Here is a 21284-nt window from a genome sequence, read left to right on the forward strand (position 1 = left end):
GCTATTTGGGAGGCTGAGGCAGGAGAATCACTTGAACTTGTGAGGAGGAAGTTGCAGTGAGCTGGGATCATGCCACTGCACTCCAGCCTGGGCAACAAGAGCGAAACTACCTCTCAAAAAAAAAAAAAAAGGACGAGATTAAACTTTCAAAGATGTCATCTTTCTGGTAGATCCGAATAATATGTATCTCATTTCATTTCTTTATAAAAAATAAAGGCCATAAAAAGTAAAAATGTATTTATTATTGCCATTTTTATCACACAAGGAAGAAAATTAAAAAAAATGGGACAAAACTAGAGATAGGGTAAGACAATGACAAGGAGAAAGAAAACTAGAGATAGGTATTCTGAACAATCCCAATCATTGTTAAAAAAGCCGAGGAGCTAAAAAGAAACCAGGTACATTCTTTGAAAATATGTACATAAAATTACTTTTCTTTGTTGTTGTTTGCTTCTTTGAGACAGAATCTCACTCTGCCACCCAGGCTGGAGTGCAGTAGTGCAAACACCACCTCCAGGGTTCAAGTGATTGCTGTGCATCAGCCTTCCGAGTAGCTGGGATCATAGGCACGCACTGCCATGACCAACTAATTTTTTTGTATTTTTAGTATTTTTAGTAGAGACAGGGTTTTGCCAAGTTGGCCAGGCTGGTTTCGAACTCCTGGCCTCAAGTGATCCTCCCACCTCAGCCTCCCAAAGGGCTGAGATTACAGGCGTGAGCCACTGTGCCCTTCTTAATCAAATAATATTAGAAACTGAAACACTACCACATACTTGCATAGTACTTCACCATGGCACTTAATAGTACATCTTAGCTCAAACTGATATCTTCACTAGCACTCTAAAGTAGGCAAAATGTTTTACAGATGAAGAAATACTGACCACACCAAGAGCTTATACTTCTAAGTACATATCCCTTCAGTTATTAAACCAGGGGCTTGCAAAGGGAAGCAAATCATTGAACAGACTCTTAAAATAGATCCATTTACAAAGCATGGAATACAATAGTTCACCCTATCCATGGTTTTGCTTTTCATGGTTTCAGTTACTTGTGATCCAAAAATATTTTGTGCTCCAAAAATATTAAATGGAAAATTCCAGAAATAAACAATTCATAAATTTTAAATTACATGCCCTTCTGAGTAGAAAATCTGAAATCTCACAAAGTTGCTTAGTAACCCTCTTGGTTATCTGATCAACTGCTGCAGTATCACAGTGCTTGTGTTCAAGAAACCCTTATTATTATCATTTTTTTAGATGGAGTCTTGCTCTGTTACCCAGCTGGAGTGCAGTGATGCAATCTCAACTCACTGCAACCTCCGCCGCCTGAGTTCAAGCAATTCCCCTGCCTCAGCCTCCAAAGTAGCTTGAACTACAGGCATGTGCTACCATGCCTGGCTAATTTTTTATATTTTAGTTGTGATGGGGTTTCAAGATGTTGGCCAGGATGGTCTGGATCTTCCGACCTCGTGATCCGCCGACCTCAGCCTACCAAAGTGCTGGGATAACAGGCGTGAGCCCCACCGCCCAGCCCAAGTAACCTTTATTTTACTTAATAATGGCCCCAAAGTGCAAAAGTAATGATTCAGTTAGCATATTATTAAAATTGTTCTATTTTATTATTGTTGCTGTTAATGTCTTACTATGCCTAATTTCTGAATTAAACTTCATCATGTATAAGTATGTATACACAATAAAAAAACGTAATGTATATAGAGTATGGTACTACCTGTGGTTTTGGGCAATCTACTGGGGGCCTTGGAACACATCACCCACAGATATGGGGAGACTACTACACTTTAATAAAATGATTACCTATAAATCTATTATGTAAATCTCAATTTTCACACAGTATGTTTAAGTGGAAACACGTATATGAAAAAATAGCTACACTATTCTCCACAAAGGGAAAAACAGATGGTTTAAACATGTTATTTATAAAATACCTTTTCATATTAAAAAAAATAGGGTGATCTGTGTGATTTTCATTAATATATACTGCATACATATTTGTGAGCATTATGAGCTAACTACAAATTTACTCCCTTTATCTTCTTTTTCTTACCTTTACTAACAGCATAGTCCTGCATGCTGATCCAAAGGCTTCGGGCAGGCTCTTTAGAACAACCCAGTGCCAAGTCTACATAGACAGCAATTTCAGGCCGCAATTTATAATCAAAAGGCTTCTGTTCTTCATTTCCAGAAAGTGCTACTTCTAACAGGCAACTCATACATTTATCTAAAAAAAAAAACTCAAGTTACCAATTTTAACATCATGAATTTTGGTGCTACAAGTAAAATCTTACCACATTTATTTAATGCATATCAAATGATAAATTTTAAACCATTTTAAGTAGATGCTACCACAGTAAAGTCCTATACTGTTTTTCAGTTGGAGGTAGTATCACCCCTCTTACATTCTCCAGAAGGATGTGACACTCTACCAAATGTGACATTCCACCAAAATGCCAAAAAAAAAAACTCTGGCATTTTGTAGTCAAATGCTCTACCTCTGAACTATACACCCCAGCTCTGGCATTTTGGCAGGCAGAGGCCAGAGAAACTAAATGTCCTACACATGCAACAGTCTTGTATAAAAAAACATTGTCTTGCTCAAAACGAAATGGTATCCTCTTTGAGAAACAAGGAACCATTCAAAAAGAGATTAGACCATTTTTTAACAGACTTAAGTAAAAATAATCAGTTAAAAATGATCCATGCAAAAGACACCATGAACAATTTCTCAATTGATATTTATATTTATACAGGTGGTTCCTAACTTTTCAGTAAAACATTTGATATTCAGAATTCATTTCACATTTAAAAAAACAAAGAAAACCATGTTCTAAGTGATGGTGAGGTTCTTGGGCTAGTACTAAAAGTCAATTTAACCCATAATATAACCAAATTATTGTATAGTTACAAAGGCTAATACCTTTTTCTAATACATACAAGTAAAATAAAATTTTAATAGTTTCATGATTTTATAATTTAAAAGTGAAAAACAATATTAAACTGAAATTGATTTTATTCACATTCAAGGACAGTTTAATTGAGTAAATAGAACAGAAAGATGAGGAAGGTAGATAGAGAAATACTCTTGTTCTTGGGAGGTCCTTTAGAATTGTTACAAGGTTAAACACTGACAGCAGTGGAACTATCTTTACCATGTTAAATATCCCTTGAAAATCCATAATTTTAATTTAACAAAATATTTCATAAATACTAGTCCAGAATTCATCAGCCATGGCCAAAATCACTTTCTGGTTCATAAATGAAATGAATGTACACTCATATTTGGAAACAGAAGAAAATCCTCAACTACTTCCCTCACTCCTACTCTCCAACCCTTCAAATCTTGAAGCATAATCTTTCTCATAATTTGTTTAACTTTTTCTTTTCAGCTCTCCTCCTTTCCTTCTTTTCTCTCAATCTCTCTTGGACTTTCCTTCATGGAAATGTTGAGTCTCTTTCTCTTATCAGAGAAATAATAAATTTTAGATCTAATAATGTCATGTAGCCTGTCTAATCCAAATCATTACTTTATAGACTCAAAATGAGAAGCCTAGAGAGATTAAAGGACTAATTCTAGATAAAACAACTGATCATCTGCAGTACGGGGTGAGTCTTCATGTTCAGTCTAGGAAAGGGCCTGCCAGCAAAATATACAAATGGAAGATGATGCAGAAGAGAAATCCTAAAGGCACTGTAAATGGGGAAGAAAAAATTGGGACTCATATAACATAATGTCAGCATGAAAGCAAGACAGGCTGGGAAAAGAGATTGCCACTCATAACTGAGGGATGCTGCATTGATAAGTCATGGTTAAGTATTCTTACAGTGCTATACATTCCATGAAGCAGTTTCATAACCCCCAAGCCTCGAAAGATAAGTGATGAGGCACTGAATAAGATGACTTGCTCAAAATGAGTGATAAATATGACAGAGTAGGACCAGACCTACAATTTCTATTTCCTCTGGGAGCTCTTTTCACCATACAGTGCTGCAGGATTTAACCATTTTTCTTAGGGCTCCAAGTCATAGTTCCAGATTCCCTACGCTGCTGATGTTGCAATTGGTGCCTGTCAGTTCTCTATTTAGCAACATCGGAATAATCTTCAACTGAGGTACAAATAGGCAGGTATTTTAAACATTGCAGAGAAGCACATTACCTAATTGAGGAGTGTCCATTTCTACACCGTCACTGAAAAGTGGTGTTTTCATCCAATATGCAGTGTCCTGTTCCTCTGGAGACACAGGGGAGCCCTGAAGCATGCCACCAAGACACCGCCCAATAAGTAGAGCAATTGTTCTTTCTAGATCCACAAGCCATACCCAAGACTGAGCTGGCTGAGGTAATGGCAGACCAGCAGGATCAATCAGTTCTGGCCCTCCTAAAGACAAAATCATTAGTAATTGTGTCTTTATCTCGTACTTTTAAGATTCAAAATCTTTCTTATGGTCCCCTACTATACTGCAATAAGGTATTGATGCAAAATATTTTACAATGAAAACACAAATTATAAAACTTTCTATATTTTTTCTTTTTACCGGGCTAATTTAAAATAATATCCAGAGAAGTTATGCAATCAAATAAAATTTTCCTTGGTAATGTTACTAATTTTAAGATAAAACATACGACAAATTATTCCAATCAATTATATTCCTACTTTTTATTATCCAGACCAGAATTCACCATCTTTAGAGAGTACTCTGAATTTATTCCTCCAAAATCAACACACAAATTTATCCATTAAAATGACACTCAAGATTGTCTAATGCTTTTTTAAAGCGTGAATTCAGAATTAATACTAATAGCCAGACTCATGCTTTTTTTTGCGGGGTGGTGGGGGTTAGGGGGGAAACAGTCTCGTTCTGTCACCCAGGCCGGAGTGCAGTGGCACAATCTCGGCTCACTGAAAATTCTGCCTCCCGGGTTCAAGCGATTCTCCTGTCTCAGCCTCCCAAGTAGCTGGGATTACAGGCATACACCACCATGCCCAGCTAATTTTTGTATTTTTAGTAGAGACAGCGTTTTGCCATGTTGGCCGGGCTGGTCTCCAACTCCTAACCTCAAGTGATCCACCCACCTCGGCCTCCCAAAGTGCTGGGATTATAGGCGTGAGTCACTGTGCCCAGCCCAGACCCATGCTTTCTTATTGTACATTTGTTTTTAAAAGTTCTTCACTTCACAAAATGACAGCTATAAAGAACACACACCAGTAAAATAAAAATAGAAATCGACAAATCTAAAAAGTAGTTATTTGAAATGACAGTGGGCAAGTTATCTAAAAGGAAAATAGATAAACCACTAATAAAATTACTCAAGAAGAAAAGCTGACACAGATTCAAAAAATAGGAATAAAGAGGATATAACCACAGATATACTAGAGATTTTTTTAACCATGAATATTATAAACAATTTTATGCCAATAAGTTTGAAAAACAACAAAATAACATTTCTGGAAAAATATACATTTCCAAAATGGATATGAGAAGAAACTAAGATGGAAGAGAACACTAACCACTGAAGAAAAGAGAAGTGGCAGAGTCTGCCTACAAACAAAACACTGGGGCCAGACAGTTTCATAGATAAATTCTTCTAAAACTGAGATAACCTCTATCTTACACAAATTATTTCAGTGTACAGGAGAAAAAGGGAAGTTCCACATTCATGCTATGAGATTAGTATATTTTTGTAGAAAAACTAGGAAAGGATAGCATGAAAAAAGAAAATTGTAGGAAAATATCAGTTATAATATACAGAAGAAAAAAATAATATGTACAGAAGAAAATATACAGAAGAAAAAATATACAGAAGAAAAAAATAAAATAAAATGACACCTTACTCACCTGATAGAAATAGACTGAATCTTATCAAGTTCTGAGACACTTTAGAAAAGAATAAACCTGGAAAAACTCCATATAAAGCCTAATCAACATCCTGATACGGTTGTAAACTTGACACTTGGAATAAGTGACACTTGGTCACTAAACTGTATAATGTTAAAATAAGATAGGCCCTCAAGGTCATCTTTCCAACCCCAATGCTTTCCAAGAGAAGTAACCAAGGCTCTAAGAATAAGTGACTTTCCCAAGATTATAGAGCAAGTTACTAGCAGAGCCAAGACTAAAATCTAGATTCTTTTATGCTCCAGCCAGGATCCTTTATAATAAAATAAAAGGCCTTAATTAAACCTGAAAAATTTTTAAGATTTCAGTGTGGAAGTTCCTTAGATGGACTCCAGTGGAAAAATACAGTGATGTGTGCAAGAGGAACAACTTTTCTCAAAGGCATTAATTGCTCATTTATTATCTTTACTTACCATGAAGAGGCCACTGTAACTCCTGGTCTTCTAAAAGATCCGCAGCTGGCAGGAGTCTATTAAGGCAATCAAGAGGTGGCAACAGGTCGAGGAGGTAACTCAATAAAGGCCGAGCCACTGACACAGGGAGTAACAGCAGGGAGTTAACAATCTGGCAGAGCATACTGCCTGCAGCTGAGACGTATATCACATCTATGAAGGGCAAGAAATTAAACACAGGACAATTGTTTCAAATGAACTTTTAAAAAAGGAATCTAAGAAATATTATTTTAGCTTGGAACTAGAGTAGACTCATTCAATAACTCTCCGTTGAACACCTACTTGGTAGCTGATGTAGTATCATGTTTACTCACTTTCAGAAAGCACCACCAACAAACATTTTACAGGAAAGCATATGTATCCTCCATGCCAATAAATTCTAAGGATTGTAACTGTTTTCCTTAAAATGCATTATGAATTTCTCATTCATTAATTTATCTTCATCTTATAATTTACTCTAGAAATATTTATTGACAAACCAGGCACAATTCTAAGTGAAAGGGATATAGCTATGAACAAAGCGTCAAAAATTCTTGTCCTCTTGGTGCTTACCTGCTAGTGAGGGAATATTTTTATAGTTTTTAAACTAAACTTACTTTTCAAAAAATCAAGATCGGCTTAAAACATGTTTTTATAATGCGTATTGGTTTAAAATCAATTTTGTTTCAATATTTCATTGTGTATCAGGGCAGAGGGGGTCATTCAGAAATTAGCTCAGTTTGAACATATTTTAGTTGCTGCGGAACAGCCAAATAGAGGTATCTAATAAGCAATGGTTTCAGTTTCACAGCTTGTTTCTTTCTTTTTTTAGTGGGGGAACTTCAGAGGCAACTGGTTTTAGAGAAACATTAAATTTTAGTTGTCTTTTTGATAACCAAGAAAAAACACCCAGTAGGCAATTAAAGAAGACTCTAGGGCTCAGGAAAGGTGTTCTCAGCTAGATGGAAATATAGAAGTCATTAATATACATATGGCTGTTAAAGACACTGACACTAGATAAGACCATTGGGGGAGAAAAGAGGACTGAAGGCCAAATTCAGAGGATCCTCAATATTAGAGGGCATGTCCAAGGAAGAGAAGCCTATAGGAACCCACTGAAAAAGAGTAGTCAGAGGAAGAGGAGGAAAAAAAGTACTGTGACTACACAGAAGCCCAAAGAAGAAAGAATTTCAAGAAGGAAAGTGAAGAAATCATAAATGCTGAAGAGAAAGTAAAGAAAGAACAGGTGTTTTTTTTTTAAAGACCAGATTTTAAAAAGCTCACTTTATGCCATTTAAAATTAATCTTTTTGAGTTTATATCAACCAATACCTTTAAATTAGGCCTCTGTTATGCCAAGTAGACTCTTTTTAAGATCAATCACTGCTAACACTACCCTCAAACCAAGATTAAAGGAATCTTCAACAGAAAGGAGATTCAAGATCATTCCTTTTCCAGTCAGAGGCTTCCGGCCCCCTTAAGACTTTGGAAATGCAAGTATTCTTGCTTCTTAACCACTTCTTAAATACAAAATGAAATAATAAAATACCAAACTCACCTCTTAGTTTTTCTCCAACACTGCCATTCCAAGGACTTTCTGTGAGCAAATTTGCAGAACGTGAATAAATATCTGTGGCATGAGGCAACAAAAGCTGAAGATGTTTATGAAGCAATGCCACACTGCTCGAGTTCTAAGGAGAAAAGAAGTTCCTAAATTACTACTTCGAAAGACTCAAGGTCCAAAAATATCATGGCCTATCCAAATATCTGAGTTTTAAGGTCCCTGATAGATCATCATAAAAAACAAATAAATCACATACCTCACTAATATTATTGATATGGCAAAATGCCAGCAGCTGTTTCTGTAGTGAACATAGCAGTTCATGAAGATGAGCAGGCTGACTGTTTTCTGATGATGATGTTCCAAGTAGAAATTTATCACTATTCTTTTCTAACTCTCCAAATGCTTGATCCTAAAATGACACACAAAGGAAGTTTATATTTGAAGTGTTTAAAATTGAAAGTAATAACCTACCATAAATCTGATTTAAGAAGCATTATATGGGCCGGGCACAATGGCTCCCGCCTATAATCCCAGCACTTTGGGAGGCTGGGGCAGGTAGATCACCTGAGGTCAGGAGGTTGAGACCAGCCTGGCCAAGATAGCAAAACCCCAGTCTCTACTAAAATTATACAAATTAGCTGGGCATGGTGGCAGGCGCCTGTAATCCCAACTACCAGGGAGGCTGAGACAGGAGAATCACTTGAACCCAGAAAGTGGAGGCTGCAGTGAGCTGAGATCGCACCACTGCACTCCAGCCTGGGCAATAAGAGCGAAACTACATCTCAAAAACAAACAAAAAAGAATTATAGCCTTTCTCCCATTACCAATTTTTAAATATTTGCTATAATCCTTATGATACTAGCTATTAGATGGTAAAATTCATCAATGGGGGCCGGGCGCGGTGGCTCATGCCTGTAATCCCAGCACTTTGGGAGGCCGAGGCAGGTGGATCACGAGGTCAAGAGATCGAGATCATCCTGGTCAACATGGTGAAACCCCGTCTCTACTAAAAATACAAAAAATTAGCTGGGCATGGTGGCGCGTGCCTGTAATCCCAGTTACTCAGGAGGCTGAGGCAGGAGAATTGCCTCAACCCAGGAGGCGGAGGTTGCGGTGAACCTAGATCGTGCCATTGCACTCCAGCCTGGGTAACAAGAGCGAAACTCTGTCTCAAAAAAACAAAAAAAAAATTCATCAATGGTAAAATTCATCAAGTAACTTCTATTTGGTTTTTCCATCCAAAAAAAAAAAAAAAGAAGTAGTAGTAGCTGGATGTGGTAACTCACACCTGTGATCCCAACACTTTGGTAGGCTAAGGTAGGAAGACCGCTTGAGGCCAGAAGTTCAAGACCAGCATGGGCAACACAGCAAGACTTCATCTCTACAATTTTGTTGTTGTTGTTGTTACAATTTTATTTTTTTAATTAGCTGGGCATGGTGGTGCACACCTCTAGCCCCAGTTACATGGGAGACTGAGGTGAGAGGACCACTTGAGCCCAGGAGTTCAAAGCTGCAGTGAGCTATGATGATGCCACTGCACTCCAGGCTGGGTAAGAGAAAGCCTGTCTCTAATAAAATAAAAATAAAAATAAAAAAAGAGATATGATAACTAGATACAATGTATGATCCTGGACCAGATCCTGAAGGGGAAGGGCTGGCGCCAGAAACTGCTATAAAGAACATTATTGGGGCAACTGTAGAAATGTAAATGTAGACTATATATTAAGTAACAGTTCTGTATCAATGTTGAATTTTCTGAATTCAATAACTATTCTGTTGTTATGTAAGAAAATGTCCTGGTTTTTAAAAAATATACACTTAATATGTGCTTAAATACTTAAAGGCAGCCAGCCATCTGCAATTTACTCTGTAATGATTTAGAAAGAGAGAATAAATTTGGTAGAAGAGTGCAGGGGAGTTCTTTGAATGATTCCTATCACTCATCTGTAAGTTTTAAGTTATTTCAAGTTAATAAATTTTTTAAAAAGAAATGCTTAGTATATTTAGAAAATATCAAAACTTTATTTTAAAAACTTTAAAGCATCATTTAAACAGTCACTCAAAGAAAATGACTACTACTATAGTATTTTTTGGTGTATTTCTTTCCTGATTTTGTCTTTTTAAAATATTTTTCCTAATATTGTACTGCATATTCTATTCTTAGTCTGCTTTTACAATGGAATCAATGTTTTACACATTTTTGTAAACCATGTGTATATAAAATATAAGTAATATAATATTCCATTAAACACATATACCATAAATTACTTAATCATTCCTCTATTTTTAGATATTTCTGTTATTTCCAACTTTTTTTCCTATAAATAATCATGTGCTGAATATCTTTAGGCAGAAAATTTGGTCTATGTGTACAATATACAAGAGAGAATATGAGAACACTGTAGGGCCCTTGCTGTAAGTTGTTAATTAGTACCATTATTTTAAAATCTTAGAACAAATTTAATTTAAATCACATCAGAAAAAGATAATAATTTATTACTTCAACTCAAAAGCAGTTAGTATTTCCATTTCCATATAATATATACATCTGCCTCAGCCCTAATATTCCTTACAATTTTGTTGTAACATTCCTTATAACTTTGGGAAAATATTTCAGTCATTAGCAAATGGCTATATACACATTATTCTTATCCATTTGCAGCCATTGCCCCTTAACATCAGATTAAATTTACATTCTTAAACCTGAAAGAAAAGAATTTTGTAGGAAGAATTTTCACTCTGACTTAGTGAACAGTCTCTTAATGTGGATGGGACAGAACGCTAAGACTTGTATTGGAAGAAAAAGAGCACATAGTCCAGGCCCTGAAGAGCCATAGGAAACAATATGAATTGATATCCAAACAATTCAAAGTTAAGTTGCACAGTACACTCCGATCCTGTAAGTGCTGATGAGTACAGAGATGTGTAGCTATACACATCTCTGGCTAGATGGGGTTATTTGGGCAAGGTTTCCTAGAATAGTCAAGACTTACATCATAGATTTGTAGAGCAAAACAACAGGAAATAAGTGTACAATGTACAATTCTGGAAAAGGACGAGCTCAGGTAAGAATGGTGCATGAGCCAATGATCAAGAGTCTGAAAGGTTTTTTTCTTTTGTTTCTGAGAGAGGGTCTCGCTCTGTCACCCGGTCTGGAGGGCAGTGGCACGATCTCAGCTTACTGCAGCCTCTGCCTCCCAGGTTCAAGCAATTCTCCCACCTCAGCCTCCTGAGTAGCTGGGATTACAGGTACCCAGCTAATTTTTGCAATTTTGTCAAGACAGGGTTTAACCATATTGGCCAGGATGGTCTCAAACTCCTGAACTCAGGTGATCCACTGCCTCAGCCTCCCAAAGTGCTAGGATTAAGGTCATGAGCCACTGCGCCTGGCCTGAAGGGGTTTTAATACAAAGAAGTTGTATTCTTTAATATAAAGAAGTTATTTAATACAAAGTTATTCCAGCAGTAAGATGCTGAGAAGAGACCAGCAACAGTGACAACAGCTATAACACTATTAGCACTGAATCATAATGATCTGGCTTAGAACTCAAATAAATGGAAGGAAAAAAAGATGAATTTAAGAAACACTAGACATTTAGAATTAATGTCATCCTAATACAGGGAAAGCTATAGGATCCACTGTCCTCTATCCTACTGACCAACCTATTCTCATTCAGTATCAAGTGCATTGTTTCATTATAAGATTATGTCTGGCAACATTAATCACTTGTTCATTATTATTCTCTCAAAAACGTTCTTGCCTATTTTACTGTTTATTATTCTACAATATCAGAAAAATCCGATAAAATTCTAAAATAAATCCTTTTGAAATTCTCAAATACATGTTATTTGGGCCCCACAATATTTCAGAAAACCTGACGTGTTTTTCCGCTTGGGGAAGAGGGGTCTGGAGTTTTATTTCTATCGTAGGTGTTTGAATGTCGAAATACCTTGACTAAAGAGATTCCCTACCCCTTTCTTCTTTTTTAACTACAATGAAAACACAACTTACCGTATAAAATCCTAAATTTCTTAAGAGGGTCTTCATCAAAATTTCAGCCAGGTGGGTGTCTGGATGGCAGCTCTGAGTGCCATAAGGTTGATCTGACAGATTTCCATAGCCAGTACACACAGAAGAGAGGTCAGCAGCATCAGAAGGTGAACTATAGCCAAGTAGGGAGGCTACGTGGGTATGATCCTGCAAACTTGTCAGTATGATATCCAGCTGCATTCTCTAAACAACAATAAATTAGAACAAGTAACTAGCATAATACACACTAGAAGAGAAAACAAAAGGATACCAGAAAAAAACTGTACTAATGATGCTAACTAATCCACTTATTAAGCTTAATAAACAATCATCTTCAGGAAGTACGTAATTACAAAAACTACCCAATTAATCCCATTTAGGAAAATGCAACTTACAGGTTTTTATTTTAGCCTTCATTAAACCTCTAAGCTAGCATGGCATACTATGCATAATGATTTTAGTACTGTAAGTAGAGAGAAGTAAGAAACGCCAATAGACAAATTATATTACACATTACAGTGTGACATTACCAATGACAACTACTTATTCTAATGTTTAAAATAAATAACTTGAGGCCCAGTGCGGTGGCTCACACCTGTAATCCCAGCACTTTGGGAGGCCAAGGACGGCAGATCACAAGGTCAGGAGTTCAAGACCAGCCTGGCCAATATGGTGAAACCCCATCTCTACTAAAAATACAGAAATTACTGTGCTGGCAGGCACTGGTAGTCCCAGCTACTTGGGAGGCTGAGGCAGGAGAACTGCTTGAACCTGGGAGGTGGAGGTTGCAGTGAGCTGAGATCGCACCATTGCACTCCAGCCTGGGCAACAGAGTGAGACTCTGTCTCAAAACAAAACAAACAAACAAAAAAAAAACCACTTGAAATCTAAACTAATACAAAACACTCATTAAAAATCATCCGCAGGCTGGGCGCAGGGTCTCATGCCTGTAACCACAGCACTTTGGGAGGCCAAGGCAGGTGGATCGCTTAAGACCAGGAATTCATGACCAGCCTGGGCAACACAGCGAAACCCCATCTACAAAACATATGAAAATTAGCTAAGCATGGTGGTGCACACCTGTAGTTTCAGCTACTCAGAAGGCTGAGGTGGGAGAATAGCTTGAGCCCAGGAGGTTGAGGCTACAGTGAGTCGTGATCATGTCACTGCACTTCAGCCTGGGTGACAGAGTGAAACCCTGACTCAAAAAAAAAAAAAAATCACTTGTGGGCCAGGCACAGTGGTCTCATGCCTATAATCCAAGCACTTTGGGAGGCCAAAGCAGGAGGATCACTTGAGGCCAGGAGTTCAAGACCAGCCTGGGAAACACAGCAAGACCCATCACTACAAAAATAATAAAAAAAAAGAGACAAGTGTGGTGACATGTGCCTACAGTTTGAGCTACTCCAGAGGCCAAGGCAGTAGGATCCCTTGAGCTTAGGAGTTCAAGGATAGAGTGAGCTATGATTGCACCACCCTACTCCAGCATGAATGACAGAGCAAGACTTTTGTCTCTAAAAAAGATTTAAAAAGAAAGAAAAGTATCAGTAGATATTATACTGCAAATAACTACCAAATTTTTCCCTCAAATCTGTATCTCTGAAACTGTTAACTTCTACTTGGTTGGACAAAATATACTTATTTTAAGGTACATAAGATAACAATGGAAAGAATAAGCATACTTATATCATCAAATACTTTTTCCTAACAGTCATCTCTTACTCTTTTTTTTTTTTTTTTTTTTTTTGAGACGGAGTTTCGCTCTTGATACCCAGGCTGGAGCGCAATGGCGCGATCTCGGCTCACCGCAATCTCCGCCTCCTGGATTCAGGCAGTTCTCCTGCCTCAGCCTCCTGAGTAGCTGGGATTACAGGCACGCGCCACCGTGCCCAGCTAATTTTTTGTATTAGTAGAGACGGGGTTTCACCATGTTGACCAGGATGGTCTCGATCTCTTGACCTCGTGATCCACCCGCCTCGGCCTCCCAAAGTGCTGGGATTACAGGCTTGAGCCACCGCGCCCGGCCATCTCTTACTCTTTATACAAACAATTTCAGACAAACATCTCAGCATGGAGCCAAGAGAAGCACATGCACTTGATTTCAACTCAGCATACTACAAATAAGCCAGAGTGTCTGGCTTACTACCATAAGAAACACTGGAAAAATCAGTCCTTATTTTAATAATTAGCCCCAAATAACTTAATGAATTATCACTAGCTTCACCTAATGTTGTTAGACATCTGGAAACTCTTCCAGCATAAAATATTAAATAACCAGGATTTCTTAGACCCATCAAGTACTTATGCTCCGTGAACACAAGGCAACTGATTAGTTTTATTGCCTTCTCAGTCTAAATTTTTATGATACTACTGCTTTACTTACACAGCACGCAAAGGCCTACCTGTCCTTTAGATAAGCTTTCCCATCTATCAGGTCCTTGGGGTAAAAGAGAATGAAGTAATTCCATCCGTTCTCGTAATGGAGGTAAGAGCATGGTTGCTCCCACTGATAGTGTTTCAATTACCACCTAATATCAAAAGAGAAAAGTGTACTGATTGGCCTGGTTCTTATGTTTTTAATAAAACCACATTTAAAGTGAACTCACTGACTATTAGGATCATGTAAGTCTAAAAAAGTTGGCATGATAAAAAAGAAAGCATGCAAGTCTTCCTTCAGATGTCTTTCAGAAGACTATGAATACATATTTTGGATTTGCCACGAAATACCTAATCATCATCCAACAAATATTTAGTGTTGTTTCTATAGCATTCAGACTGGTAAAGCTCTATGCAAAGTGATTTGGGTACAGAAAAGAATAAGACAGACAAAATCTCTGCTTTCATGAGCTACATTTAATGGAAAAGAAAGACCCTGAGCAAGAAAGTATAAATGTGAAAGGAGTCACATAGGGAAAGTAAAAGGATGCAGAAACTTGCATGAGAACACAAACATGGCAATTAACACGGCCTATGGACTGATGGAAGATCTCCCTAAGGATTAGGCATTTAAGAATTGCAGAATTAATAGAACATGGTTAGACAAAGGTCCAGGTAGTAGGACCAGCATAAGGAATAGTAGCTGCATTATCTTAGGCCTCATAACTTCTCTGGGTCATGGCTTCTTAATCAGTAAAACAGTGTTGGACTAGATAAACTACATAGTGCTTGTCAGTTCTAATACTCAATTTTTCTATAAATCAATGCCCTATTAATAATTCTTTGAATCACTATAATGATTAAAAAATTCAAGTGTACAAGAATAACCCTTCCAACAAAAAGCATGTGTCCTCCAACAAAGTTAAGAACAGGACAAATCTTTAATGACTTTCTCAGATTACTTTACTCAAACTAAAATCAAGCTAAAATAAAAGGTAAAACCAACTTTTAGCTGTGTAAATTCAACAAAGGTGACTAAGGATTAAGGACTGAATCCACGTATTCTAATTCCAAAAGCCCATCTAAAACAATGGCCAGGGGTGGCAGGTGGGATAATTCAAAAAGACCCCCCTTCCAAAACTGATAAAGGAAAAAACATCATCAAAATTTTGGAAATAGAAAGGAACAGATAAAGGGTAACCAATTTAAAAGACCTGAAATGGCTACACCCTAAGTCAATAATGAGAAAAAACAAAACACACTTTGATTTATACTGCAGAATTCCTAGGGGCTGATGTACTCCTGCAAGAGGGAACAAAGGAGGAGCTCAAAACAGGAGGACTGATTGAAAACTGGTTAAGATAACCAGCAAAGTTGAAGGTAGGAATATCAAAGTAAAATTGGGAGATTTTAAGACAAAGTGTTTGTTCTGAATATTAAGACTCCCAAGCTCTTTTTCCCCACCAGAAGATCATCATTCAGGTTTATACCTTCTGGCAGTAGCTTAGAAGAGCCTTCCTTTGAAGAATTTGACTAGTCCAGTAGAAAAGACTTTAAGTGACAGACATAGAAGGTTACCTTCTCCCAAAAAATAGCCCAGAAACATCAATCTACAATAAATTTGATAAACCTCATCGCTGTGTAGAGGACTTTTAGCATCAATCAGTCTTTTAGCATCATACTCTTTTTTTTTTTTTTTGGAGACAGTCTTGCTTGTGTTGCCCAGGCTGGAGTACAATGGCACGATCTCAGCTCATGGCAACCACTGCCTCGGGGGTTAAAGTGATTCTCCTGCCTCAGCCTCCCAAATAGCTGGGATTACAGGTGCCCACCACCAGGCATGGCTAATTTTTGTATTTTTAGTAGAGACAGGGTTTCAACACATTAGCCAGGCTGGTCTCGAACTCCTGACCTCAAATGATATGCCTACCTCAGCCTCCCAAAGTAGTGGGATTACAGGCGTGAGCCACCACGCCTGGCCATAACATCACACTCTTAACAATGATTGGGCAGCCAAAGGTTATTAGAAATTTGAGGAAAGCCTTTAATATGACAGAGACTAAAACTAACGGAAATGGTCTAATTTTTTAAAAAGTACATAGTGAGAAACACACAAGAACAAAAATTAGTATCTTCAAAAAGGGTAAGTCAGAACAGGAGGCTACTAAAAAAGGAACACTTTGAGAATGAAGAAAAGAGCCCTTATAAATTAAAAAGATGATAAATAGAAAATCTCAACAGAATGGCTAGAATATAGAATTAAATTTCTTATAAAGTAGAGGGGGATAAGATGGAAAACACAAGAAAATTAACAGGACTGGTTCGGGAGGTCAAGTATGCCAATAATAAGGAATTCGAGAGAGAGGGAAAGAGCACAGAAAACAATAAAGAGAAAAATCAACAAAACATTTCCAGATAATTTTCTTTTTGTATTTTTTAGTAGAGAAGGGGTTTTGCAAGTTGGCCAGGCTGCTTTTCAACTCCTGGCCTCAAGTGATCCATTGGCCTTGGCCTCCAAAATTGTGGGATTACAGGTATGAGCCACCATGCTTGGCCAAGATAATTTCTTAATATTGAAGGCTGTGTCCTTCCCCTCATCACTTCATATCATTTTGAAACGTAAGAACATAGGCCGGGAGTGGTAGCTCACGCCTGTAATCCCAGTACTTTGGGAGGCCGAGGCAGGTGGATCACAAGGTCAGGAGTTCAAGACCAGCCTGGCCAAGATGGTAAAACTCTGTCTCTACTAAATATACAAAAAAATTAGCCGGGCATGGTGGTGGGCACCTGTAATCCCAGTTACTTGGGAGGCCGAGGCAGACACCTGCTTGAACCCAGAAGGCAGAGGTTGCAGTGAGCTGAGATGGCCCCACTGCACTCCTTCCTGGGCAACAGAGCAAGACTCCATCTCAAAAAAAAAAAAATAAATAAGAACACAAAGGACAAGTAGAACTTCCTCTACAGCATCTAGAGCGAAAAACAGATTTCCATACAAAGGATCAAAAGCACAATAATTTTCTAAGTAACACCACTGAAAACTAGAAGACAATGAAGCAATGACTTCAGAAATCTTCTGGAAATTATTTCTAATTTAGAAATTTATGCCTAAACCATTCATTAAGATACTCAACTGTCAAACTATTTAAGTGTGAGCATATTTTCATTTAATGTATTTTCTATCAGTCTTCTCTCTCAGAAGCTACTGATGGATGTAGAAACCCAGCAGAAACCACCTGAACCATGTGACTGAGGCTGACATTGTCGGTAATAAGATACATGGACGTCATTAACCTCATGTAGTAACATATGAAGGCCACTGTGCCCAGCCACTTAGCATAATGTTCAGATGGTTCAGTTAGGTTGTAGTATGTATCAATACTTCATTCCTTTTTATGCCTGAATAATATCACATTGTATGGATATACCAAATTTTGTTCATTCCTTCATCAGTTGAGAGACATTTGTGTTGTTTTCACCTTTTCACTATTATAAATAATGCTGCTATGAACATTCATGTGCAAGTTTTTGTGTGGACATATGTTTTCAATGCTCTTGAGTACAGACCTAGTAGTGGAACTGCTGGATCATACAGTAACTTTAACTATTTAAAGAACTGCCTGTTTTCCAACACAGCTGCACCATTTTACATTCTCATGCAATGCATGAAGGTTCCAATTTCTCCACCTCCTCCAACACTTGCTATTATTAGTCTGCCTTACTGGGTGTGAAGCGGTATCTCAATGTGGTTTTGATTTGTATCTCCCTAATAATTAATGATGTTGAACACTTTTTCATGTGTTTATTGGCTATTTGTATCTTTTCTCTAGAGATATGTCTACTCAATTTCTTTGTTCATTTTTAAAACTGGGGTGTCTTTTTTATTGTTGACTTATAAGAATTCTTTATATATTCTAGAAACTAGAACCTCATCAGATATATCATTTACAAATATCTCTCCCATTTTGTGAGCTGTCTTTTCATTTTCTTGATAGTATCTTTTGAAGCACAAATGTTTTTAATTTTGATGACGTCCACTTTATTTTTCCTTTGGTTGTTTGTGCTTTTGATGTCACAGCTAAGAAACTGTTGCCTGATCCAAGGTGATAAAGATTTACACCTATGTTTTCTTCTGTGAGTTTTACAGTTGTAGCTCTTATACTTAGGTCTTTAATATATTTTGAGTTAATTTTCTTGTATGTGATGCAAGGGACCAACATCGCTCATTTGTATGTGGGTATATGGTTGCCCGAAAACCATTTGTTGAAGACACTATTCTCTCATGAAATTGTTTTGGCACTCTTGTAGAAAATCAATAAGCAACAAATGTATGGGTTTATTTCTGGACTCTTAAGTCTATTCCATTGATCTATGTATCTGTCCTTCTGACAAAGCCACTCTATTTTTATTACTGTAACTATAAACTAGTATGTGTTCAAGTTGGAAAGTGTGAGTCTTCTAACTTCATTCTTTTTTAAGACTGTTTTGGCTACTCTGGATCCTTGAATTTCCAAGATTTTAAGATCAGCTTATTAATTTCTGCCAAACAAAGCCAGCAAGAATTTTGACAGTGACTACACTGAATCTGTACCAATTTACAAATTACTGACATCTTCACAATATTAAGTCTTGCAATCCATAAACATGAGGTATGTTTCCATTTATTTTGGCCTTCTTTAATTTCTTTCAATGATGTTTTATGGTTTCAGTGTACAAGTCTTACACTTTTGTTAAATGTATTCCTAAGTATTTTATTCTTTTTGATGTTTTTATTGGTAAACTTGTTTTATTTTTTTTTTAATTGTGCATTGCTGGGGTATAGAAACAATTTTTATACATTTATCTTTTACCCTGAAAGTCTGCTGAATTCGTTTATGAGCCCTAGTAGTTGTGTATGAGTGTGTGTGCATGTGTTCCTTAGAATTTTCTACACACAAAATCATGTCATCAGCAAACAGAAATAGTTTTACATCTTCCTTTTCAATCTACATGACTTTTATTTCATTATCTTACATAACTGCCCAGGCTAGAAAAGAAATGGCAGAATTAGAAGTCCTTATTTTATTTCTGATCTTAGGGGGAAGGTTTTCAATTTTTCTCTATTGAGTATGATATTAACTATAAATTTTTCATAGATGCCCTTTATCAGGTTAAGAGAGTTCCCTTGTATTCCTAGTTTGTTGAATGTTTTTATCATGAAAGGATGTTGAATTTTGTCAGATGCTTTTTCCGCATCCAGATAATCACATGGTTTTTGTTGATTTTTCTATTAATATGGCATATTATATTGACTGATAGTCATACTTTGAAAATGGGATACATCCTATTTGGTCATGGTGTACAATCTTTTAGGTAAGTTGCTGGATTTGGTTAGTTAGTAGTTTGTTGAGAATTTTTACATCTATCTTCATAATGGATATTGAAGAATGCATCAGAGCCCTTTAATAGCAGGTCTATAGTTTCTCTTTTCCTGCAATGCCTCGGTCCACTATTAGGGTAATACTGGCCTCACAGAATATAGATGGCAAGTGTTAGCTTCACTTCTATATTCTGGAAGAGTTTGTGAAGAACTAGTGTTAATCCTTCCTTAAATATTTTGTGGAATTCACCAGTGAAGCCATTCGGTCCTGGGCTTTCCTTCATGAGATTTTTCTTTAAGGCCAATAACTCTAAGACTTGCCCTTTTGAGACTATTTTCTAGATCCTGCAGGTGTGCTTCATCCTTTTTTATTCTTTTTCTTTTGTCTCCTCTGACGATGTATTTTCTTTTCTTTTCTTTTTTTTTTTTTTTTTTGAGACAGAGTTTCGCTCTTGTTACCCAGGCTGGAGTGCAATGGCGCAATCTCGGCTCACCGCAACCTTCGCCTCCTGGGTTCAGGCAATTCTCCTGCCTCAGCCTCCTGAGTAGCTGGGATCACAGACACGTGCCACTATGCCCAGCTAATTTTTTGTATTTTTAGTAGAGACGGGGTTTCACCATGTTGACCAGGATGGTCTCAATCTCTTGACCTCGTGATCCACCCGCCTCGGCCTCCCAAAGTGCTGGGATTACAGGCTTGAGCCACCGCGCCTGGCCGACTATGTATTTTCAAATAGCCTGTCTTCAAGCTCGCTAATTCTTTCTTCTGCCATCAATTCTGCTATTAAAGGACTCTGAGGCATTCTTCAATATGACAATTGTATTCATCAGCTCCAGAATTTCTGCTTGATTCTTTCAAACTATTTTAATCTGTTAAATTAATCTGATAAGACTCTGAACTCCTTTCTCTGTGCTATCTTGAATTTCTTTAAGTTTCCTCAACACAGATATTTTGAATTCTCTGCCTGAAAGTTCACAATTCTGTTTCTCCAGGATTGGTTACTGGTGCCTTATTTAGTCCATTTGGTTAGGTCATGGATGGTGTGGATGCTAGCAGATATTCTCCAGTGTCTGGGCACTGAAGAGTTAGGTATTTACTGTAGTCTTCACTGTCTGGGCTTATCTGTACCCATCCTTCTTGGGCTTTCCAGATATTTGAAAGAACTTGGGTGTTGTGATCTAAGCTGTATCTGCTTTAGTAGTGTGTGGTTCTTGCAGCTGCACAGAGGTACTACCTTGATGGTCTTGGACAAAATCTGGGAGAATTCTCTGGATTATCAGGCAGTCTCTTATTCTCTTCCCTTACTTTCTCCCAAACAGAGTCTCTCTCTTTCTCTCTGTTCTCAGCCACCTAAAGCTAGGGGTAGAGTGATACAAGCACCCCTGTGGCCACAATCACTATGACTGCACTGGGTCAGACCTGAAGCCAGAACAGCACTGGGTCTCACTCAAGGCCTGCTGTAACCACTCCCTGACTATTGCCTGTGTTCTCTCAAGGCCCTGTGGTTCTACAATCAGCCAGTGGCAAAGCCAGCCAGACCTGTGTTCTTCCCTTCAGGGCAGTGAGGTTCCCCCAGCTCTTTAGAGATGCCATCTGGGAATCACGGACTAAAGTC

At 37.6% G+C, this 21284-nt stretch overlaps 1 protein-coding gene across 8 annotated transcripts in view; it reads right to left on the bottom strand.

The window, feature by feature from the left end:
- The window catches only part of HERC1 (HECT and RLD domain containing E3 ubiquitin protein ligase family member 1), a 211810-nt gene that overhangs the window by 107904 nt on the left and 82622 nt on the right, over positions 1-21284 (bottom strand). For all 8 annotated transcript variants that reach the window (XM_064361400.1, XM_064361396.1, XM_064361399.1 and 5 more), the window contains exons 13-19: positions 14339-14464; positions 11919-12140; positions 8163-8315; positions 7901-8033; positions 6326-6517; positions 4172-4393; positions 2065-2238 (exon numbers count right to left, since the gene is read on the bottom strand). In XM_064361400.1, the coding sequence (XP_064217470.1) occupies positions 2065-2238; positions 4172-4393; positions 6326-6517; positions 7901-8033; positions 8163-8315; positions 11919-12140; positions 14339-14464 (1222 nt within the window). The remainder of the gene's footprint in view (positions 1-2064; positions 2239-4171; positions 4394-6325; positions 6518-7900; positions 8034-8162; positions 8316-11918; positions 12141-14338; positions 14465-21284) is intronic.

This window comes from Aotus nancymaae, unplaced genomic scaffold (genome assembly GCF_030222135.1).
Source record: "Aotus nancymaae isolate 86718 unplaced genomic scaffold, 86718_ANA_hifiasm-v0.15.2.pri h1tg000041l, whole genome shotgun sequence".
Lineage (NCBI taxonomy): Eukaryota > Metazoa > Chordata > Mammalia > Primates > Aotidae > Aotus > Aotus nancymaae.